This window comes from Podarcis pityusensis, assembly GCF_964106645.2.
Source record: "Podarcis pityusensis genome assembly, chromosome: 14".
NCBI classification, from domain to species: Eukaryota; Metazoa; Chordata; class Lepidosauria; order Squamata; family Lacertidae; genus Podarcis; species Podarcis pityusensis.
In genome coordinates, this window is record NC_138039.1 from 7244304 (window position 1) to 7262899 (window position 18596).

Below are 18596 nucleotides of genomic sequence, written 5' to 3' on the forward strand. Positions count from 1 at the left end.
CCAAAGAATTTCATGATAATAAACAAAGAACTGATATAATCATCAAAACTGAATAAAAATTGCAATCACATTTGCCATAACAATGGAAAAAATGCAATCAAAATGTCAACCAGATAATAACATGGATGGAGCACTTATGCTAATTATTGCTCGCCTATAGATGCCCACTTTTGGTCTTGACTTTTTGTTTTCTGGTATGGAAAGCATAACAGTCAGTGATGTGGCACTGTGTGTGTGTGTGTGTGTGTGTGTGTGTGTGTTTATTCTAACACATTACAAATATTTCTAGGCCACTTGCCTATTGAAAGCAATAGCCAAAGCGGAATTTTGATGTTAGTTGCTGGCCATGCAAATAGGACTGAGATGAAGATGGGGATTGGTGTATTGGCTGCAGGGGTCAATACACTGCATCAGTGGAAGCAGTGGAATACAAGTGGGATGTGCAGCAAAATGTCGCAAAGGGTTGCCGCGTCCTAACAAAAGTGTGTGGCGCCTGTGACTTGTCTGTTCTTCAGGTCGAAGCAGTTGAGTGGGCCTATTTGGGGTAAGGCGACCCCCCCCCCAGTAAACTGGTCCCAAGCTCTGCCTCCACCCCCATGAACCATTTCTGCTTAAATGATTGAAAGCCCTGCCAGAATGAAAGAGGCTGTGTGAATTTTTGCATTCCTGTCCGCTGTAGAAATGTAGAGTTGGAAGGGACCATGCAGGTCATCTAGTCCAACCCCCTTCAATGCAGGAATTGACCCTGAGATTAAGAGTCTCACACTCTGCCAACTGAGCTGTCTGGTTTCACACGGCACTGAATTCCTTATCAAACACTGCAGGCAGAGCAGCAGATTCTCGGCTGGTCTCTAAAGGGCGGTGTCTAGGAAGTCCACGTACCTGTAGGAGCCACTCATGGCTTTGTCTCCATCCACAAACATGAACTTCTGTGCCAAAGCGCCCTTAAACTTTGTGGCCGAGCGGGTGAAAAACTCCGTGCCTCCGGTTGTGCGGACTCTGAGATTCTGTAAATGAAGAGGAGCAAGGAAATGAATGAACGAACATCTTGGGGAAGCTACAGCCCCCCAGGTTTCTGTGTGGGAAGCCTTGTGCTTTAAATGTGAACTGGATGAGCTTTAAAATATATCCCCATTCTCCCCTTGTCCACCCACTTCTCCATTTCCCCCTCCCTCTGTCGTTTCCTTGTGTATATTTTTTATTTTCAATAAGCACATTTATTTTATATCAAAACAACTCCAAGCAATACATTTCCCGCAAAATCAAGAGTGTTTGTTTTCGATTGCAAGCCCCTTGGGGCAGAGGGGCTCTTTTCAAAGCATCATGACACTAAATGCATAGGTGAAATAGAACGACACTGATACAATGCAACACAACAACTGGGGAATCAAAAGAAAGGTTAAGGAACAAGCCAGCCGAGGCAATCATTGTCACAACATATGACATGCCAAAGGCTATAGATAGAATCTCCGGGAGAGTCAAACAGACCTCTGGATTTTCCTGCCTTTCCTGTCTTAAGCGTTTCCCAGTTGGATTTCTTAACTCCTAAAACAGCCACTTTTAATTTGGAAGTCCCAGATTTGAGGAGAGTGATGGATTTATGGATTGTAAAAATACATCACCGGGGCAACTAAGAACATGACATTTTACACCTCTTGACAGCTTGGCAAACATTGGCTTGAGGGGGAGCTGCAAAGTTGTGAATGGAAAGTGTGGGGCTTGGCTTGGTTATTTCCTCATTGCCCTTGTTCCAAAAGTGTTTTCATTCTTCTGACTCAGGCTGATAGTCTCTTTTGCTGAACTTGACTTTTTGATCAGAAGCCGGCAAGTGGTAGAAACTGTTCTCCTCCCAGTACAGTGGTACCTCGGGTTACATACGCTTCAGGTTACAGACTCCGCTAACCCAGAAATAGTGCTTCAGGTTAAGAACTTTGCTTCAGGATGAGAACAGAAATCGTGCTCCGGCGGCGCGGCAGCAGCAGGAAGCCCCATTAGCTGAAGTGGTGCTTCAGGTTAAGAACAGTTTCAGGTTAAGTACGGACCTCCGGAACGAATTAAGTACTTAACCCGAGGTACCACTGTAATATGGTATTGGTAGCAGTCCTAGCAATTGACAGCATTGCATTGGCTGCTGCAGATATGTGTGTCAAGACAGCAGGAGGTTTCAAAATGCAGCCAGATCGTCCAGAAGGAAAAATGTGACTAAGGCTGTAACCCTATGCACACTTACCTAGGAGCAAGCACCACTGAAAATGATGTTGCTTGTTCTTGAGTAAACATGCACAGGATTATGTTTTTAATGAGGAAGCTGATAGCTCTGGTGGATGATGATTAACAATGATTTAGATCTGAGTTATACCGCTTTGAGCAATGCCTCTACTTTTGAACGGGAAGCATGACATCCAATCAGGCTACTTGCTGGCAATAATAATATGTACCTCCTCTGAAACAATTATTTGAATCTGCGTTGCAAAACCACGCATTTGCCTTTATGAATAGTTGCACCAAACATGCAGTGTCAGCATGTGAGAAAGCAGAAAGCTCTACTGAGCTTAAAGCGACAGGTTTCGGACAGCCCTGGTCTTTCTTCTCCAGTTGTTCCACAAGTTCTGCTGTCAGGGCTAGAGTCAGAAACAGGTCAGCATGAAAGACGCAGGGCTCCGTTGTCAGTGAAGTTAACTCTTTAGTCAAGGAAACGGCATACAACTCAGCAACACTTCCCAGTTCCTCCTGTGGAGCAGTTGCTGGGACTTAAGATCTTCCCACCTTTCGCCTGGATGTTTCCCAAGCAATCTCAAACTGTGCCTCTGCCCCTCTGGCCTCTGTTCTGCGCTCCTGATTATTCTGCACGTTCTTGGAGACCAGTGAGGAGGGGAACTTGTCGCAGCAGGAGAGGGAGACTCCCTGGAGTCTTCAGCAGCCTCTTGACCCCTCCTCCTCTGCTTCAGCCTCAGAGTCTGAACTGCTCTCTGTCACCAGCTCTTCCTGCTCACTAAAGCCTGTTGCCCCTTCAGCATCCAGCACCTCCTCCTAATCTCCCTCTGACCTCTCCTCGGTGTCCCACCACCAATCCCCTGGCTCTGAGCCTTCTTCCTCTGGGGTTTCCCTAGGGGGTTTCCCAGCTGTTGCCTCCCACCCCACCCCCTTCGTCCTGCCATTCCCTGACACCTCTATCCTACTCATTGCCCCCAAAGCAGTTTTAAGGCAGACAGTCTCCTGACTAATAGGTTAGGCTTGTTTTTGGTTTTGGCTGTGTTTTTGTCTTCCACAAAACAAAGCAAGGAGGGCTCCTCTTTGTTGAGGTTTCTGACATTCCCTGGTTTCTGCCGCAGCCGGATGCCATTTGGCCAACACATCTCTACTTGGAAGAAGAGTTGTCTGACCCCAAAGTGAGGGCCGGCCAGCATGCGTCATCCGTTTTCTCTGTCTGGGCCTTCCCTTTTCAGAAAAGCACAAAAGGGGAAAAGGCGTTCTTTGGGCAACACCCATCTAAGAAAAGAAGAAGGGAGAAAAATCGCCAAGCGCTCTTGCAGCAGCCAAAAATGCCCAGCTTCCTCCTCTCAGGGATGGCATCATCGTTAAGGAAGGCCTGTTTGTTTAAGCACCCAGTAGGAAGAACAACAGAAGCAAACACCCGCAGATGAATGAGTGACCCGGGAACAACACAATCTCCGCTTCTGCAAAGGGGTGACTCACTTGGCAAACACTCTCTCGTTTGATAGGGTTTCTCATTTGATAGGGTTTCCTGAGGTGCTGTGTGTTGACCCATTGCACTAGCTAGTCAAAGCTTGCCTACTGCAGAAATCAATGTCAGGGTGGCTCAGGGATAGCATTGCTTCCACCTTGCTTTAACGGGCAAAGGTTTGCGGAACTAAGAATGCAAGCACGCGATAAGTAAGAAGGCCGCTGGCTCAGACCAAAGGCCTATGCAGTCCACCTTCTGCTTTCCAACCGATGTCATCATCATCATCATCATCATCATCATATATTATTTATACCCCGCCCATCTGCCTGGGCTTCCCCAGCCACTCTGGGCAGCCCCCAACAAAATATCAAAACACAGTAATGCATCAAACATTGAAAGCTTCCCTAAACAGGGCTGCCTTCAGATGTCTTCTAAAAGTCTGGTAGTTGTTCTTCTCTTTGACATCTGGTGGGAGGGCGTTCCACCGGGCAGGTGCCACTACCGAGAAGGCCCTCTGCCTGGTTCCCTGTAACTTGGCTTCTCGCAGTGAGGGAACCGCCAGAAGGCCTTCAGCGCTGGACCTCAGTGTCCTTCAGATATACTGGACCGAGGCTGTTTGATCCCAAGTTTTATCCCTGGCATCTCTGGGTAGGATGGGGATAAAGACACTACAACCCCCATCACCCCTAGCTAGCAAAGGCCAGAGCTCAGGGATGATGGGAGTTGTAGTCTGTTAAGTCGTGGGTTGACATAGCAGCCGGCACAGCGATTTCTTCAAGTAGCTCTTTATTATGGTAAGCTGGAATAGAACTGACAGCGAACAGCTCAGCCGGCCTGTATTTATAGGCAGCCGGCTGTCAACATTGTAACCACAACAGCCCAGAGTTCCCGCCTAAAATAACTGCCGCGGACCTGAGTGAAAACTATCTACAGACCTGAGTGAAAACTATATACAGTATCCCCCTGTTGGCCCAGGGTGAAACTACACTACATAACACCCCTCCCCACCGAGATAAGGCGTTAGTTACAATCGTAATGGTTTCCTTATATACAGCACTACGCGTAATGGTTCAATTAAGCACAAAAGCATATCGGTTACATTTCCCATACTTAGACCAACAGTGATACCTGTCCAACAACATAGTCCTTTAAATAAGTTGGGCGCTTGGAAACTCTGCCAGACCGCCGGGGACTGGTAGCCAAGTCCGGAGGGCCACACAGTTCTCGCTGAGGCTGTGGTGCGACCCTAGGTGGCGTTGGAACCAACTCCCCTGGATCCGCTGCTGTGGGTGGAGCCTCCGCAAGTGGAGTGGTCTGAGCCTGTTCTGAAACGGCTTGGTTCGGCTCCACGCTGGCAGTTCGCGAGGGAGGTGTAGGTGGGGCCTCGCCATCTGTACGTGTCTCTTCTGGAGCCGCAAGCGCAGTTGGGGGCACCTCGGTAGTGTCCAAGTCCCCAACCCTGCGCCTAAGCTGGTCTATGTGCCGTCGCCACAAGCGTCCGTCTTCGAGTGCCACCTGGTACGAGCGAGGTCCAGTGACTCCCACTACTGTGGCTGGCACCCAAGGGATGTCCCCCACATAGTTCCGGGCAAAGACCTGGTCTCCTGGGACAAATGACCGTGGTGCGTTGGCACAGCCTGGGGGTTCAGCCACGGCAAAGTCTGGGTGTAGCCGGTCGAGCGGTGACCTGAGGCGGCGGCCCATAAGCAGTTCAGCAGGACTCCTCCCTGTGGCCGCATGAGGGGTGATGTGTTGCACGAACAAGTATTCGGCGACCCGCTCATGCCAGTCTCCCCGGTCCAGGCGCGCCAGTGCCTCTTTTGTCGAGCGCACCATTCTTTCCGCTTGCCCGTTGCTGGATGGATGAAAGGGTGCCGTTAGGGCATGGCGGATGCCCAGTCCCAAAAGATACCGCTCAAACGTGCCTGACGTGAACTGCGGTCCGTTGTCAGAGACAAGGACATCAGGACACCCATGCGTTGCAAACAGGCCTCGCAGCACCCGGATGACAGCTTCGGTAGTGGTGGAGGGCATCAGGGCGACCTCCAGCCATTTGGAATAGGCGTCCACCACTACCATAAAGGTCCGGCCGTGAAAGGGGCCAGCCAGATCGATGTGCACCCTCGACCAGGGTGTCTTTGGCGTCTCCCAGGTGTGTCCCTTAGCTGCCGGTGGTGCAGGCCTCGACTCCTGGCACGCTTGACAGGCGGACACCCAGGCAGTGATGGCATCGTCCATATTAGGCCACCAGACGTAACACCGAGCCAACGCCTTCATTTTGACAATTCCCGGGTGGCCAACGTGCAGAGCCTCCAGGACGCGCTGACGGAGTCCCTGGGGAATCACGACGCGGTCTCCCCACAGCAGGCAGCCGCAATGAGCTGAGAGTTCATGTTGTCTGGTTGCGAAGGGCTGGAACTCCGATGCAAAAGGCCCTTGTGGCCACCCCCTCCACACCCAGTTGAGCACCCGGCTGATGGTGCGATCCTGGGCAGATGCGGAGGCCACAGTGGCAGCCGATACAGGCGCTGCCGGAAGATCCTCAATCAGAAGGAGCGATGAAGCTGGAGCCGGGTCTTCCACAAATGCTGGAAGAGGGCAACGGCTGAGGGCGTCGGCATGGCCCATCGATTTCCCCGGGCGATGGATGAGCCGGTAGTGGTAGGCAGCCAGGAAAACAGTCCATCGCAGCATGCGTGGTGAGAGGACCGGTGGAGTTGGACGATCACCAGCGAGGAGGCCCAGGAGTGGCTTGTGGTCAGTGATGAGGTCAAAAGTCCTGCCATAGAGGTATTCATGGAACCTCTTCACTCCAGCCACAAGTGCCAATGCCTCCTTGTCGAGCTGGCTGTAATTCCGTTCCGTCGGAGATAGTGTCCTGGAAAAGTAGGCGAGCGGTGCTTCTCTTCCATCTGGAAAACGGTGACTAAGGACAGCACCGATGCCAAAAGGTGAGGCGTCGCAGGCAAGGACCAGCGGCCTGGATTCACTGTACTGTACCAGCACACTGTCTGAAGAAAGGAGAGCCTTGACCGCGTTGAAGGCCGCCGTCTCCCGATGACCCCAGGCCCAAGGCGTCTTAGTGCTAAGGAGTCGGTGAAGAGGCTCAGCCACTGTGGCTTTGTGGGGCAGGAACATGTTATAAAAGTTCAGCAGCCCCAGGAATGCCTGCAACTCCGTTTTGTTCTTTGGGGTGGGGGCCTGCTGGATAGCGCGGATCTTGGATGTGGTTGGATGAAGACCGGAGGCATCGATAAGATAGCCCAGGAACTCTACCTGTGGAACGGCGATCTGGCACTTCTCCCTCTTTACCTTGAGCCCGGCCTCCTGGAACCTGGTCAGCACGGCACGGAGGCGCTCGAACAGCTGCTGGTGTGAGTCTGCAGACACCAAGACGTCATCAAAATATGGTACCACGCCCGGAAGCCCTTGCAGGAGACGCTCCATAAGGCTTTGGAAGATGCCAGGAGCCACACTCACCCCGAACTGCAACCGGCGGCAACGGAATGCCCCCCGGTGGGTGACGATCGTCTGGGCTTCAGCAGTGGCATCATCGACTGGCAGTTGTTGATAGGCTTGGGCAAGGTCCAGCTTAGCGAAGACCTTACCCTCACCCAGGGAATGCAGCAGGTGTTGGACAACAGGAACCGGATAAGCGTGCTGCTGAAGTGCCTTGTTGATCGTGCACTTGTAGTCAGCGCAGATTCTCACCGACCCATCTGGCTTGACAGGCGTGACGATGGGGGTTTCCCACTTTGCGTGGTCAACCGGCTCCAAAACTCCTTGGGCGATCAGTTTGTCCAGTTGTTCGTCCACCTTAGCCTTGAGAGCAAAGGGAACCCGGCGTGGCTTTAGCTTGATGGGGGCGACTTGTGGATCAAGGCTAAAGGAGATGGGCGTACCTGTATATTGGCCCAAGGTGCCGTCAAAAACCTCGGCAAAGTCTTTGACCAGACCCTCAGTCTCTGCGTTAGAGATGCAGTTGATGCCGGTGACTTCCAGGCCGAGGGCATCAAACCAGTCTAGCCCTAGGAGGCTTGGCCGCTGACCTTCGACCACCACCAACCGAAGCAGGCCCGAAAAATCCTTGAAGGCGATCCGGAACCGGCCAACGCCTACCACGGGAATGTCGTTTCCCTGGTAGTCTCTCAGGTGTACGCGGTGAGAGTCGAGTTGCCTTTTGGACACTCTGGGTACCAGTCTTTTGATGGTGCTCCATGACACGATGGACAGGGCAGACCCGGTGTCGATCTCCATGTCACATGGAGCTCCTTCAATGAGCACCGTGACGTTCAGCTTGCGTCGCGTAGGCGAGTCGGTTTGGCCAATCATGGTTCCAGACGGGCAGCGGCAGTTGGTGAGAGCGAAACAACTTTCCTTGGCAGACTGGAGTGAAGACTTGGACTTGCGAGTCGATGAAGGGGGGGTGTCAGACGGAGCCGATCGGCAGACCTTAGCGATGTGGCCCCTTCTGGAACACTTCCTACAGATGGCGTCTCTGAATCGACACTTGGCACGGGAATGGTTGCCTCCGCAGCCAGCACATTCCGGTTGGCCCTTGGACTTCTGTTGGAACTTCCTGCGCTCCCGCTTTGTCTGGTGCACGTCCTCGTCTTCACTGGAGGATGCCTCCTCACTGCTGGCCTCTTCATGATGCACCGGAACTGGCGCCCTAGCAAGACGCGGGCTGCTGGACTTGCGGATCTCCTGGGCGGAGCGTTCAGCAGCTTCTGAGGCCACAGCCTCCTCAATGGCTTTCTGTAGCGTGAGGTCTGGCTTGGCTAGGAGGCGCCGTTGCAGATGGATGTCCCGGACCCCGCAGACGATTCGATCCATCAGGGCATCGTCTAAGTCTCGGAACTCACAGTGCATTGCAGCCTGTCGCAGGGCGGTGGTGTAGTTGTTGATTGACTCCCCCTCTGCCTGGTTCCGGTGGTAGAACGCATGGCGGGCAGCAATCTTGGACGGCTTTGGTGCGTAGTGGTTGCGGAGCTTCTCTTGGATCGTGTCCCATGGTGTTGCCTGGACTGCTTCAGGCGCAACCAACGCTCGGGCCGTCTCAAACACCTCAGGCCCACAGAGGCTGAGGAATAGGCCCCGCTTCCGATCCTTTGATACTGCTGTCAGCTCGTTGGCTTGGAGGTAGCAGTCGAACCGAGCGAGGTAGGAGTCCCATGATTCAGAGGCTGGCGCAAACGGCGGTAGAGGCACAAGTGAAGCCATGATTCCGATGCCGGCGTGAAGGGCGATGGATGGAACACAGTGCTCTAGCCAGAACAGTCAGCTCTGAATTGGTTCTGCCCAGTGATTTCGCTCAGTGATTTCGCTCTGTGATTCAGCTCAGTGATTCAGCTCAGTTCAGAGGCTGGCCGCATCTGGCTGTGCTCTGATGTCCATCTATCCCATCCTCGTCGCCAGTGTTAAGTCGTGGGTTGACATAGCAGCCGGCACAGCGATTTCTTCAAGTAGCTCTTTATTATGGTAAGCTGGAATAGAACTGACAGCGAACAGCTCAGCCGGCCTGTATTTATAGGCAGCCGGCTGTCAACATTGTAACCACAACAGCCCAGAGTTCCCGCCTAAAATAACTGCCGCGGACCTGAGTGAAAACTATCTACAGACCTGAGTGAAAACTATATACAGTATCCCCCTGTTGGCCCAGGGTGAAACTACACTACATAACATAGTCCAACAACATCTGGGGACCCACAGGTTGAGAACTGCTGCTCCAAAGGCTTCAAAGGTCAGTGCAAAGGCTTGTGGGACTGCTAGCCGCTATTTTCGCTCCATTTTCGTGCTCTTTTGCGGCTGCTTTTGCCCCTTTCTGTGCCACTTCCAGGTTCGCAAAGATACGTGTGTAAATGGGGAGTTTCTTGTATTCATTTAGCTAGCTGTATTCATCAGAAATAATTTCCTCGGAAAGGTGTGACTTTTACAGCCATTCATATCTCCAACCCTTCTTTGAGTTTGTCAGTCGCTGAGCCTGTTCTCCCCACTGCGATCACTTCCTCAGAACTGGCTGCGTCCTAAAGTAATTCCTGGGAGAGGTGTGCCATTTCCTGAGCAGCGCAATAGATATGGATTGCAGAATAAAACAGCTGAACTGGGAATGTCAAGTATGCCTCCTTTTTCCTTGAACCAGCCGAGTCTAGGTCAGAGGCTGTGGTGTTTATGAGACCCACGGGTTAAAGTACGATTGCGGGCTTGAAAACGAAACCACAAACTCTTGACTTTGGCACAGCTGACGTTTGACATCCAAAAGGGCAAAATGTGTGGCTCTGATTCACCAGCTGAGTCCCTGAGTTTCCCCGTGGCTGCTCTTTAACAGCCTTCCCCCACCACACATGGCCTTTTCAGCTGTGATTGAGAACACCAAGAGGGTTCTTCCTCTGTTTTTAATACCCTTATGCACCATGATCATGGCTACGCCAGCATAAGATTTCTGGAATTGTGGGTTGAGTCAGCACTGTGGCTGAGAATGTGAGCTCAGAGCCAGGAAGTCTCTGACTTTATTATTATTATTATTTCAATTTATATACCACCCTTTATCAAAAGATCCCAGGGCAGTGCACAACATTAAAAACACATTACAGAACTTCAGTGATAAAAACATAATAAAAAAGCATACGGACAGACAGCCTAATAGTAAAACATTCATAATAATAATAGCAATCCTCTCCCCCACACTTTTAAAGGCACGGGTTATTTAATAGCCATAGGCCTGGGTAAAGAGGAATGTTTTTTGCCTGGTGCTGAAATACATGTAATGAGCCTCTCTGGGGAGAGCATTCCACAACTGGGGAGCCACCACAGAAAAGGCCATACTCTTCATCATGTTGCAAGGGACCTCAGAGGCCATGTAGTCCAACCCTCTCATCCAGGATTTGTAGTGCAGGATCTTTCGAGGGCACAATCCCTTACAGTTGGGCATTCAGTCTCCACTTAAACACTTCCAGTGAAAGTGAGCCTGCCACCTCCTGAGGCAGGCTGTTCTCCTGTTGAACACCTTCGCATGGTTAGGAATTTTCTCCTAAATCTGCTTCTCTACTGTTTCCACACATGTGGTTCTAGATCTTTCCTCTGGAGCAACAGAGAACGAGCCCACTCCATCTTCTGAGTGACACACCTTCAGAATGATGGTTCAAATCTCACTGTGTAGCCATTCTCTCTTTGCCTCAGTTTCCCCCTCTGCAAAATGGGGATAATAATTTTCAGAGATGCATATGCTCTCGGCTAAGCAAATTGGAATTATGTGCCAAGGACTGTAGTATTCCCTGAATGTTGTATTTTTTTTTTTAAATGCATATATTCTCTTCACATAATTTATTCTGCCATCTTGACTGTTTTCTACAAATTATGCTGGCTTTGCTGCTCACCAGAAAGGACAAGTAGCTGCTCAGGTCACTGACTGAAGTGTTTGTAGTGACCCCTGGGAATTTATTTTACCTACCTCTCTGGCATCTGAGATCTTACTCTTTCAAGCATATCTTTACATTCATCAGTCCTAGAAACTTTGTGTTGTTGTTTTTTTAAAAAATTATTCTCAGGAAGTTGAATTTGATACCAAATTTTGCAGGTTTCCCGGGCCTGTGTGACACACACACAAACCTTCAGCCCACTTTCTGGGATTGTTGAAAGGATTGTTGAGAGAGTGTGATGTGAAACTCATCAAAGACTTTACTAACAATAAATACATATTGGGTTGTACCTTCTCATATTGGGAGAAGGCTGGTCCTTCTCCGAATTAGAGCCATTGCAATTGATGGGTGTGACTAGGGATGCGGGTGGCGCTGCGGTCTAAACCACTGAGCCTCTTGGGCTTCCCAATCAGAAGGTTGGCGGTTCAAATCCCCGCAACGGGGTGAGCTCCTGTTGCTCTGTCCCATCTCCTGCCCACCTAGCAGTTCGAAAGCACGCCAGTTCAAGTACATAAATGGGTACCACTGTGGTGGGAAGGTAAACAGTGTTTCCGTGCACTCTGGCTTCCATCACAGTGTCCCGTTGCGCCAGAAGCGGTTTAGTCCTGCTGGCCACATGACCCGGAAAGCTGTCTGCGGACAAACACCAGCTTCCTTGGCCGAAAGCGAGATGAATGCCGCAACCCCATAGTCGCCTTTGACTGGGCTTAACCATCCAGGGTTCCTTTATCTTTACCATTCATTTACTCCGGGTAGAACAGTTGAATTTGGTTGGATACAGTCCATTCATAGAATCATAGAGCTGGGACCACGGGGGGTCATCTACGCCAACCCCCTGCAAATGCAGGAATCTTTTGCCCAGGGTAGGACTCGAACCCATGACCCTGAGATTAAGAGTCATGTGCTCTTACTGACAGAGGTGCTGGCAGAACTGGTGCCATGGTGACTGCATGCAAACCCAGGACCTTCCTACCTGGATATATAAATGGATGGTGAGTTCTTCCATCTTCTTTAAAGCAAAGGGAATGGAATTTGGGAAAGTTGCAATTTCAGTAATGAGAAGCTAGTAATGGGAGAAGCTACTGATTACACCTTTGGCTCAAAGAGATTGCTTTGTGTTTAAGGCGCTGCCAGAGGTCCCTTTTTTCTACAGAAATCTAACAGGACGACTCTTAGGGATCAGGGCTAGCCTTACCTTGAGGTGTCCGGCGTGCATCTGGGCTCGCTCGCACATCTGGAGGAAATATTTCAAGTTGGTCTCGTCCAAGATGATGTAGATGCCCACTTTCCGCTTGAAACCCGCGTCCAGGAGATCTTTGAAGATGTCTACATCCGTAAACATGTCCATGACCACAGCGACAACCTGTGGAGAGAGCCAGAGCACTTGATCACACACTTTCAAGAGTATCTTTGCATTCATGAAGGCTAGAAACTTGATGGTGTTAGGAAGCAAACTTCCACTGGCAGGCTAGGGTGAGCTTAGAATAATATGTGAATTGTGTTGGGGATTTAGCTTGGTAACAAAGGCCTTCTCTGCCTCAGTTTGCTCTCTGTTGGAGTGGCCCTTCCTTCTTGGTAGAAAGCAGATTGTACCCCCCCATCCACTTTGTTTTGCATATTCCTTCTTTGGCTTAAAAAATTAATCATCCTGATTATATTGCATTCAGAGCCTTTCATTCCAGCATATTAGTAGGGTTCCTTGTGTAAACCATTCATTAATTTAGCATTGCTTTCTCATATATATATATTTCTGTTTTACAATTTAGAATATTCATTTATACATCCTTTAGATATCAATGGCTTTCCTTCTTCTCTTTCCATGGTTCATTTTGCAAAGCATAAATCCCTGCATATTTTATATAAACCAAACCATTCAGTATTCCATTATTACGTCCATCAAAATTTATTTACAATGTTGAATTTATCTTAATGCTGCTAACGTTTTTACATTTTCAATGAACACTTTCCAATCTTCTTTAAATGAATGTTCTTCTTGTTCTCTTATTCTATAAGTTAGTTCCGCAAGCTGTGCATATTCCAACAGTTTAAGTTGCCATTCTTCTTTGGTTGGGACCTCACTCGTTTTCCATTTTGGAGCTAACACCTGGGAATTTCCATCTGAATTATCCCCAGCAAAAATCCCTTTTTTTGGAAAGGTCCTTTTAAACATTTTTTTCAATTCGTTATAAATTATTTCCCAATACTCTTCTACCCTTTTACAGGTCCACCACATATGAAAGAACATACCCTCGACCTCATTGCATCTCCTTACTTCCTCTAATTGTTTTCTCTCTATGGGAGGTAAGGATGCTCTCACCTGACCCATTACACAGATTGGGAAGCTGAGGCACACATAGCTAAGTGGCATGCGTATGCCATCAACTCAGTCCACTAAATGCAGATCTATCGATCAGGCAGTGCCTCTCGTCCTGACCTACTTAAGCTTCCCTCTGTGCAGCCGGCCAATTTGCTGGCTGCCTGACGTCACAGCCCTCTCATCATCTTCCTTATCACTGAATAATGATCTGTCGCTGTTTTCTTTATAAAGCTTATTGCAATTGTACAAAGCGCTTTGTAATTATTATTAATCTATAGCCTTTCTACGGGATGCGGGTGGCGCTGAGCCACGGAGCCTAGAACTTGCTGATCAGAAGGTCAGCGGTTCGAATCCCCGCAACGGGGTGAGCTCCCGTTGCTCGGTCCCTGCTCCTGCCAACCTAGCAGTTCGAAAGCACGTCAAGAAGGGACATGGAAGAGACTTAAGGGCCTCGGACATTAGATTACCAGGTTGATGGACTAGATGGAATGGACAGTAAGGACTGACACGACCCGAGACCAGGAAGAAGAGACGTTGGATGAAGATTGGAAGAAAATTTATAAAGAAAATTTTTTTTTCTAGGGAATTAGCCTAAAATTAATGAACATTAGGGAAAATGTTGGAATGAAACTATATGACTCTAGTAGAAAAGATATCAGGAGTTATGTATAATCGAGTATTAAGTGTTAAGTTCTAAAGTATTTTTTTGTAAGATAAGGTTAAATAACTTAAGGTAATTTGAATAACAGAATATGGGGAAAGGATGGAAAGGATTTGTTGAGTTTATTAATAGGTAAATGGTTAAGATAAATTATTTAGTAAAAATTGAGAAAGATGGAAAGAATTTGCTGAAATAATCAATTAAACTAGAATACAAAAAGGGAGGTGTGAGGAGGTCACTGAAACAAACAAATGGAAGTTAAAGATATGTAATATGGGATTTGTGTCTTTTTTTCTTTTCTTTTTTTATCTTTTTGCTGTATTGTTGCATTGGTTTTTATGTCTTGTTTTTTTCCCTCTTGTTTTTTTTCTATGTATTGTAGTGTTGTTTTTAATTTTTTTCTTTCTTTTCTGCAATTTTGAAATTATTAATAAATATTATTTTTTTAAAAAAAGAAAGCACGTCAAAGTGCAAGTAGATAAATAGGTACCGCTCCGGCGGGAAGGTAAACAGCGTTTCTGTGCGCTGCTCTGGTTTGCCAGAAGTGGCTTAGTCATGCTGGCCACATGACCCGGAAGCTGTACGCTGGCTCCCTTGGGCAGTAGAGCGAGAAGAGCACTGCAACCCCAGAGTCAGCCACGACTGGACCTAATGGTCAGGGGTATCTTTACCTTTATAGCCTTTCTACTGCCCATTGCAAATGTGTGACGCACTTTGTGCACAGTTTATTGACTTCCTTATTCTATTTACATCGCACCTATCCTCCAAGCAGCTCGAGGTGCCACGCATGGCTTCTCCCCAGCCCCATTTTATCCTCACAACAGCCTTGTGAGGTAGGTTCAGCTGGGAAGCAGTGATTGGCCCCAGCTCACAGAGGCTCCCTGTTGTTGTAAACAAAACCTGCCCTTCTTCCCTTATGGGGTATCCAAGAGCCTGTATAGAGTCCTTACGTGGGCTCCCTACTGGTAGGAGAAAATAACAGAGGCCAACCAGGGAATATTGAGAAGCAAAGCAGCTAGTAAGCCTGATCTTGATCTGTTGCAACAAGGTCCTCATTCACCACACGCAGGAGAGAGGAGGAACCCAGAACAATGGTGTGCAAGCCCTTATATAGACTTTTGAAATTTCCACCCTGTAGATCAAGACCTCCCCCCCCCCCATACATCATACCTACATCAGAGAAGGGCTGAAATCTGAGTGCTTTGTTTACCTCCTATCTGCCAGGTTACCTGTTTAATGGTCACTTGATTGAATTGCTTGGGGAGCCTGGCCAGTCTTTTGTAATGATAAATACTTAGTTCCTGATCCAGGTCACAGGCTCGCAGCTAGTAAGCCTGATCTTTATTGATCTGTTGCAACAGGGTGCTCCCCTCACACGCAGGAAAGGAGGAAGACCCAGAACAAAGGTGTGCCTGCCTTTATATAGACATTTTTAATTCCCTGCCCTGGAGCTCAAGACCACTCCTCCATACATCATACCTACATCACAGAAAAGGCGGTCTACAACAGAAATTTGAATGTTGTTGTTTTTCCTGTCTGCCAGGTTATCTGATAATGCCTTATCTGATTGCCTTTCCTGGTAGTCTGTCCCCCTTTGAAATGGTGATTACTAAATTCCTGTAACAATGGGAAAGCTCCCTGACCCCCTCCCTCCTTGCAGATAAAACATTTGGTCAGTTTGGAATCAAAATGGTTTGTGCTGTGCTGATCTATGTACGTGCTTGGTTGGTACATTTATTTTATATATATATATATATATATATATATATGACGTTAAATTTTCTTATAGCGCTGTTTAACCTGGGTTGCTATAAGGAAATGTTTGCGTCCATGCTGGCAAGAGGTGGGTGGCAGCTTCGCTGGAAAACTGCTACAGCACACAAACAGTTTGGAAAGTGGCAACCGATGTCAAAAAGAGGATTAACCTGGAGGCAGGGCTAAACAAACGCAGTTAGATAAACAGCACCCTGCGTCTGCTTGCTAAGGCAGTTCTGTTTGCTTGGAGGCACCGGTAGGTATCTGCTGCCTGGCTGGAAGCTAAGTTGCCTTTGTGCAAGCTCCAAAGGCATCTTTGAAGATTTCTCGGTTTATATTTTTTTCTTTTCTGAGTCAGGGTTGTTTTGCAGCATTTCTCCGCCTAACGTGGAAAACATGCAGAGCTCTGTAAATCCTGTGCTGCAGCAATTTTGTAGAATTGTGGAGCTGGAATGAACCCAAAGGTCATCTAGTCCAACCCCCCCCGCAATGCAGGAATCTCAGCTAAAGCATCGGCCACCCAACCTCTGCTAAAAAACCCTCTCCAAGGATGGAGAATTCACAAATCCTCACATCAAATGTCAGGGATCAATTATAAAATGTATTCTGTCTAAAAACTGGGCAAAGATGGAGCGTGTTGGACCTCACCAGGGAGAGTGTTCCAGAATTGTGGGGCCAACACCGAGAAGGTTTCCACGAAAGGTTTAGCTTGCATCCTGCTATGGTTCCACAAACCCCTTTCTGTTTCCTTAGTAAGAAAAGATGTCTACCTATTTCCCACTGCCAGATATTATTTTTTCCATACTGATCTGTCTTAAGCATAGATTCCAGCCCCCACCCCACCCCTCTCTCTCATTGTCTTCTGCTTCTTTTCCCTTAGATTTGAACACACCAGCTGGGTATTCAGAATATGTTGTCGGTCTGCATTTCTGAATGGATTAGAAACAAAGGGGCATTAATGTCACTGTGGTTCAGATTCCTTCCAGGCTGTTTATGGAAGTGGAGAGGCTGTGTGGCCCTTACTTTCCTCTTTTAATTAGCGCGTATAAAATGTCAGGTCATTTCGGTACTGGAGAAAAACAGGGGCATTATTAATTCACCTGTTTTCCCACCTTCTCAAAGGTGGCTGCTGGTCTGCGTCCAGAAACACACAATTAAGAGTCGGACAGTTAACTGTTGGGAAAGCCAGAGGTAGGAACAAAGTGAATTTTGCTAAGCACACCTGTTTATTCTCCCTCTCCTTTCATCTCCAGGACGCCAATCACTTTGCATCCTGCAATTACTAGCGAGATTCACGGTTTTGGGGGGAGGTGCGAGTGTGGGGGAGAATGGGATTGTGCCATAGAGAAAGGAACCCATCGGAGGTCAGATTGCAAAAGCATATTTTAGGAAGCTGGTTTTCAGTTGCAGGTTTTAGGTTGAATTGGTGTGAATTGTTGCCTTTGAAATCTCAGAACCCCTTTCAGCACAGGCTATTGAGGGGTGGTTCTGTGGGTTAAACCACAGAGCCTAGGACTTGCCGAACAGAAGGTCGGCGGTTCGAATCCCCGCGACGGGGTGAGCTCCTGTTGCTCAGTCCCTGCTCCTTCCAACCTAGCAGCTTGAAAGCACGTCAAAGTGCAAGTAGATAAATAGGTACCGCTCCTGCAGGAAGGTAAACGGCGTTTCCGTGCGCTGCTCTGGTTCGCCAGAAGCGGCTTAGTCATGCTGGCCACGTGACCCGGAAGCTGTAAGCCAGCTCCCTTGGCCAATAAAGCGAGATGAGCGCCACAACCCCAGAGTCGGCCACGACTAGACCTAATGGTCAGGGGTCCCTTTACCTTTACCTTTACGCTATTGAGAACATCAGGACAGTCCTTCAACGGGATCAGACCAAAGGCCCATCTTAGCACAATATCCCCTTTCCCACGGCGGCCAACCAGAAGCCAGTTGGGAAGCCCCAAAGCAAAATAGGAAGGCAACAGCCCTGCCTGTTGTTTGCCCTCAACATTATGACTCCCAGGTACACTACCCCTGCAGGTGGAGGCTCTGTTTCACGCTCATGGCTCCCAGCACTAGGAATGGAGGTTTCAAGTTTCTGGAGGTTGCTTTGCACTGGCCAAACTACTGGATAAATCTGCGGATCCTGTAGCTTATCCTCCTTCGTGTCAGAATGTGACAATCCTGGATTTTTTCCTCTGACGAAGTTTGGCAAAAACATTTTTGTAGCTCACAGAATTGTAGATGGCTAGGAATGATTCCATCCCACTTGGATTGCAAAGTGGGCTCACTTGATCCCGTGTGGCAGGATCACGATCCAAATTGGATCTGTGGCCCAATTTAGTATCCGCGGCCTGATGGACTGCAGCTGCTCAAGACTTGCCACTATCAGCTCCAGTTTGCACTGGGACTCTTTTAAGCCTCCCTGTCTGTATGTTTCTCTGCCTCCGGCTCCCGGCAGTGCCCTGGCAAGTGAAATTATCAAACCGCGCCGCCAAGCTCAGAACTGGCCGCCATGTTGCGAGGGGCAGAGAGGCAGGATCCGCTGCTGGGGCAGCGCTGTGAGGGGGGTAGGGTGGGGCCAAGCCTAAAAAACTGGGACGGCCGATTTCAAGTCAGAAGCTGTGATCAGTCTTTAACATCAGCAGTAACATCTAGACCATGGGAGCCTTTCGGCCCTGTTCTTGAATTTGTTCAAAATCTAAAGCAGCTTTATCTTGTATTCCTTTCTTTGAATTTGTGCCATTTAGGTTTTTCTACCTTTTCGTAAAAGTAGCACTA

At 48.7% G+C, this 18596-nt stretch overlaps 2 protein-coding genes across 3 annotated transcripts in view; one reads left to right on the forward strand and one right to left on the reverse strand.

The window, feature by feature from the left end:
- SLC5A10 (solute carrier family 5 member 10) overlaps nucleotides 1-18596 on the forward strand; it is a 105974-nt gene that overhangs the window by 55439 nt on the left and 31939 nt on the right. The gene's annotated exons all lie outside the window — the stretch shown is intronic.
- Nucleotides 1-18596, reverse strand: part of FAM83G (family with sequence similarity 83 member G) — a 46228-nt gene that overhangs the window by 17929 nt on the left and 9703 nt on the right. For both annotated transcript variants that reach the window (XM_080981014.1, XM_080981015.1), the window contains 2 exons: nucleotides 12299-12466; nucleotides 883-1007 (listed from right to left, as the gene is read on the reverse strand). In XM_080981014.1, coding sequence (XP_080837140.1) covers nucleotides 883-1007; nucleotides 12299-12466 — 293 coding nt within the window. The remainder of the gene's footprint in view (nucleotides 1-882; nucleotides 1008-12298; nucleotides 12467-18596) is intronic.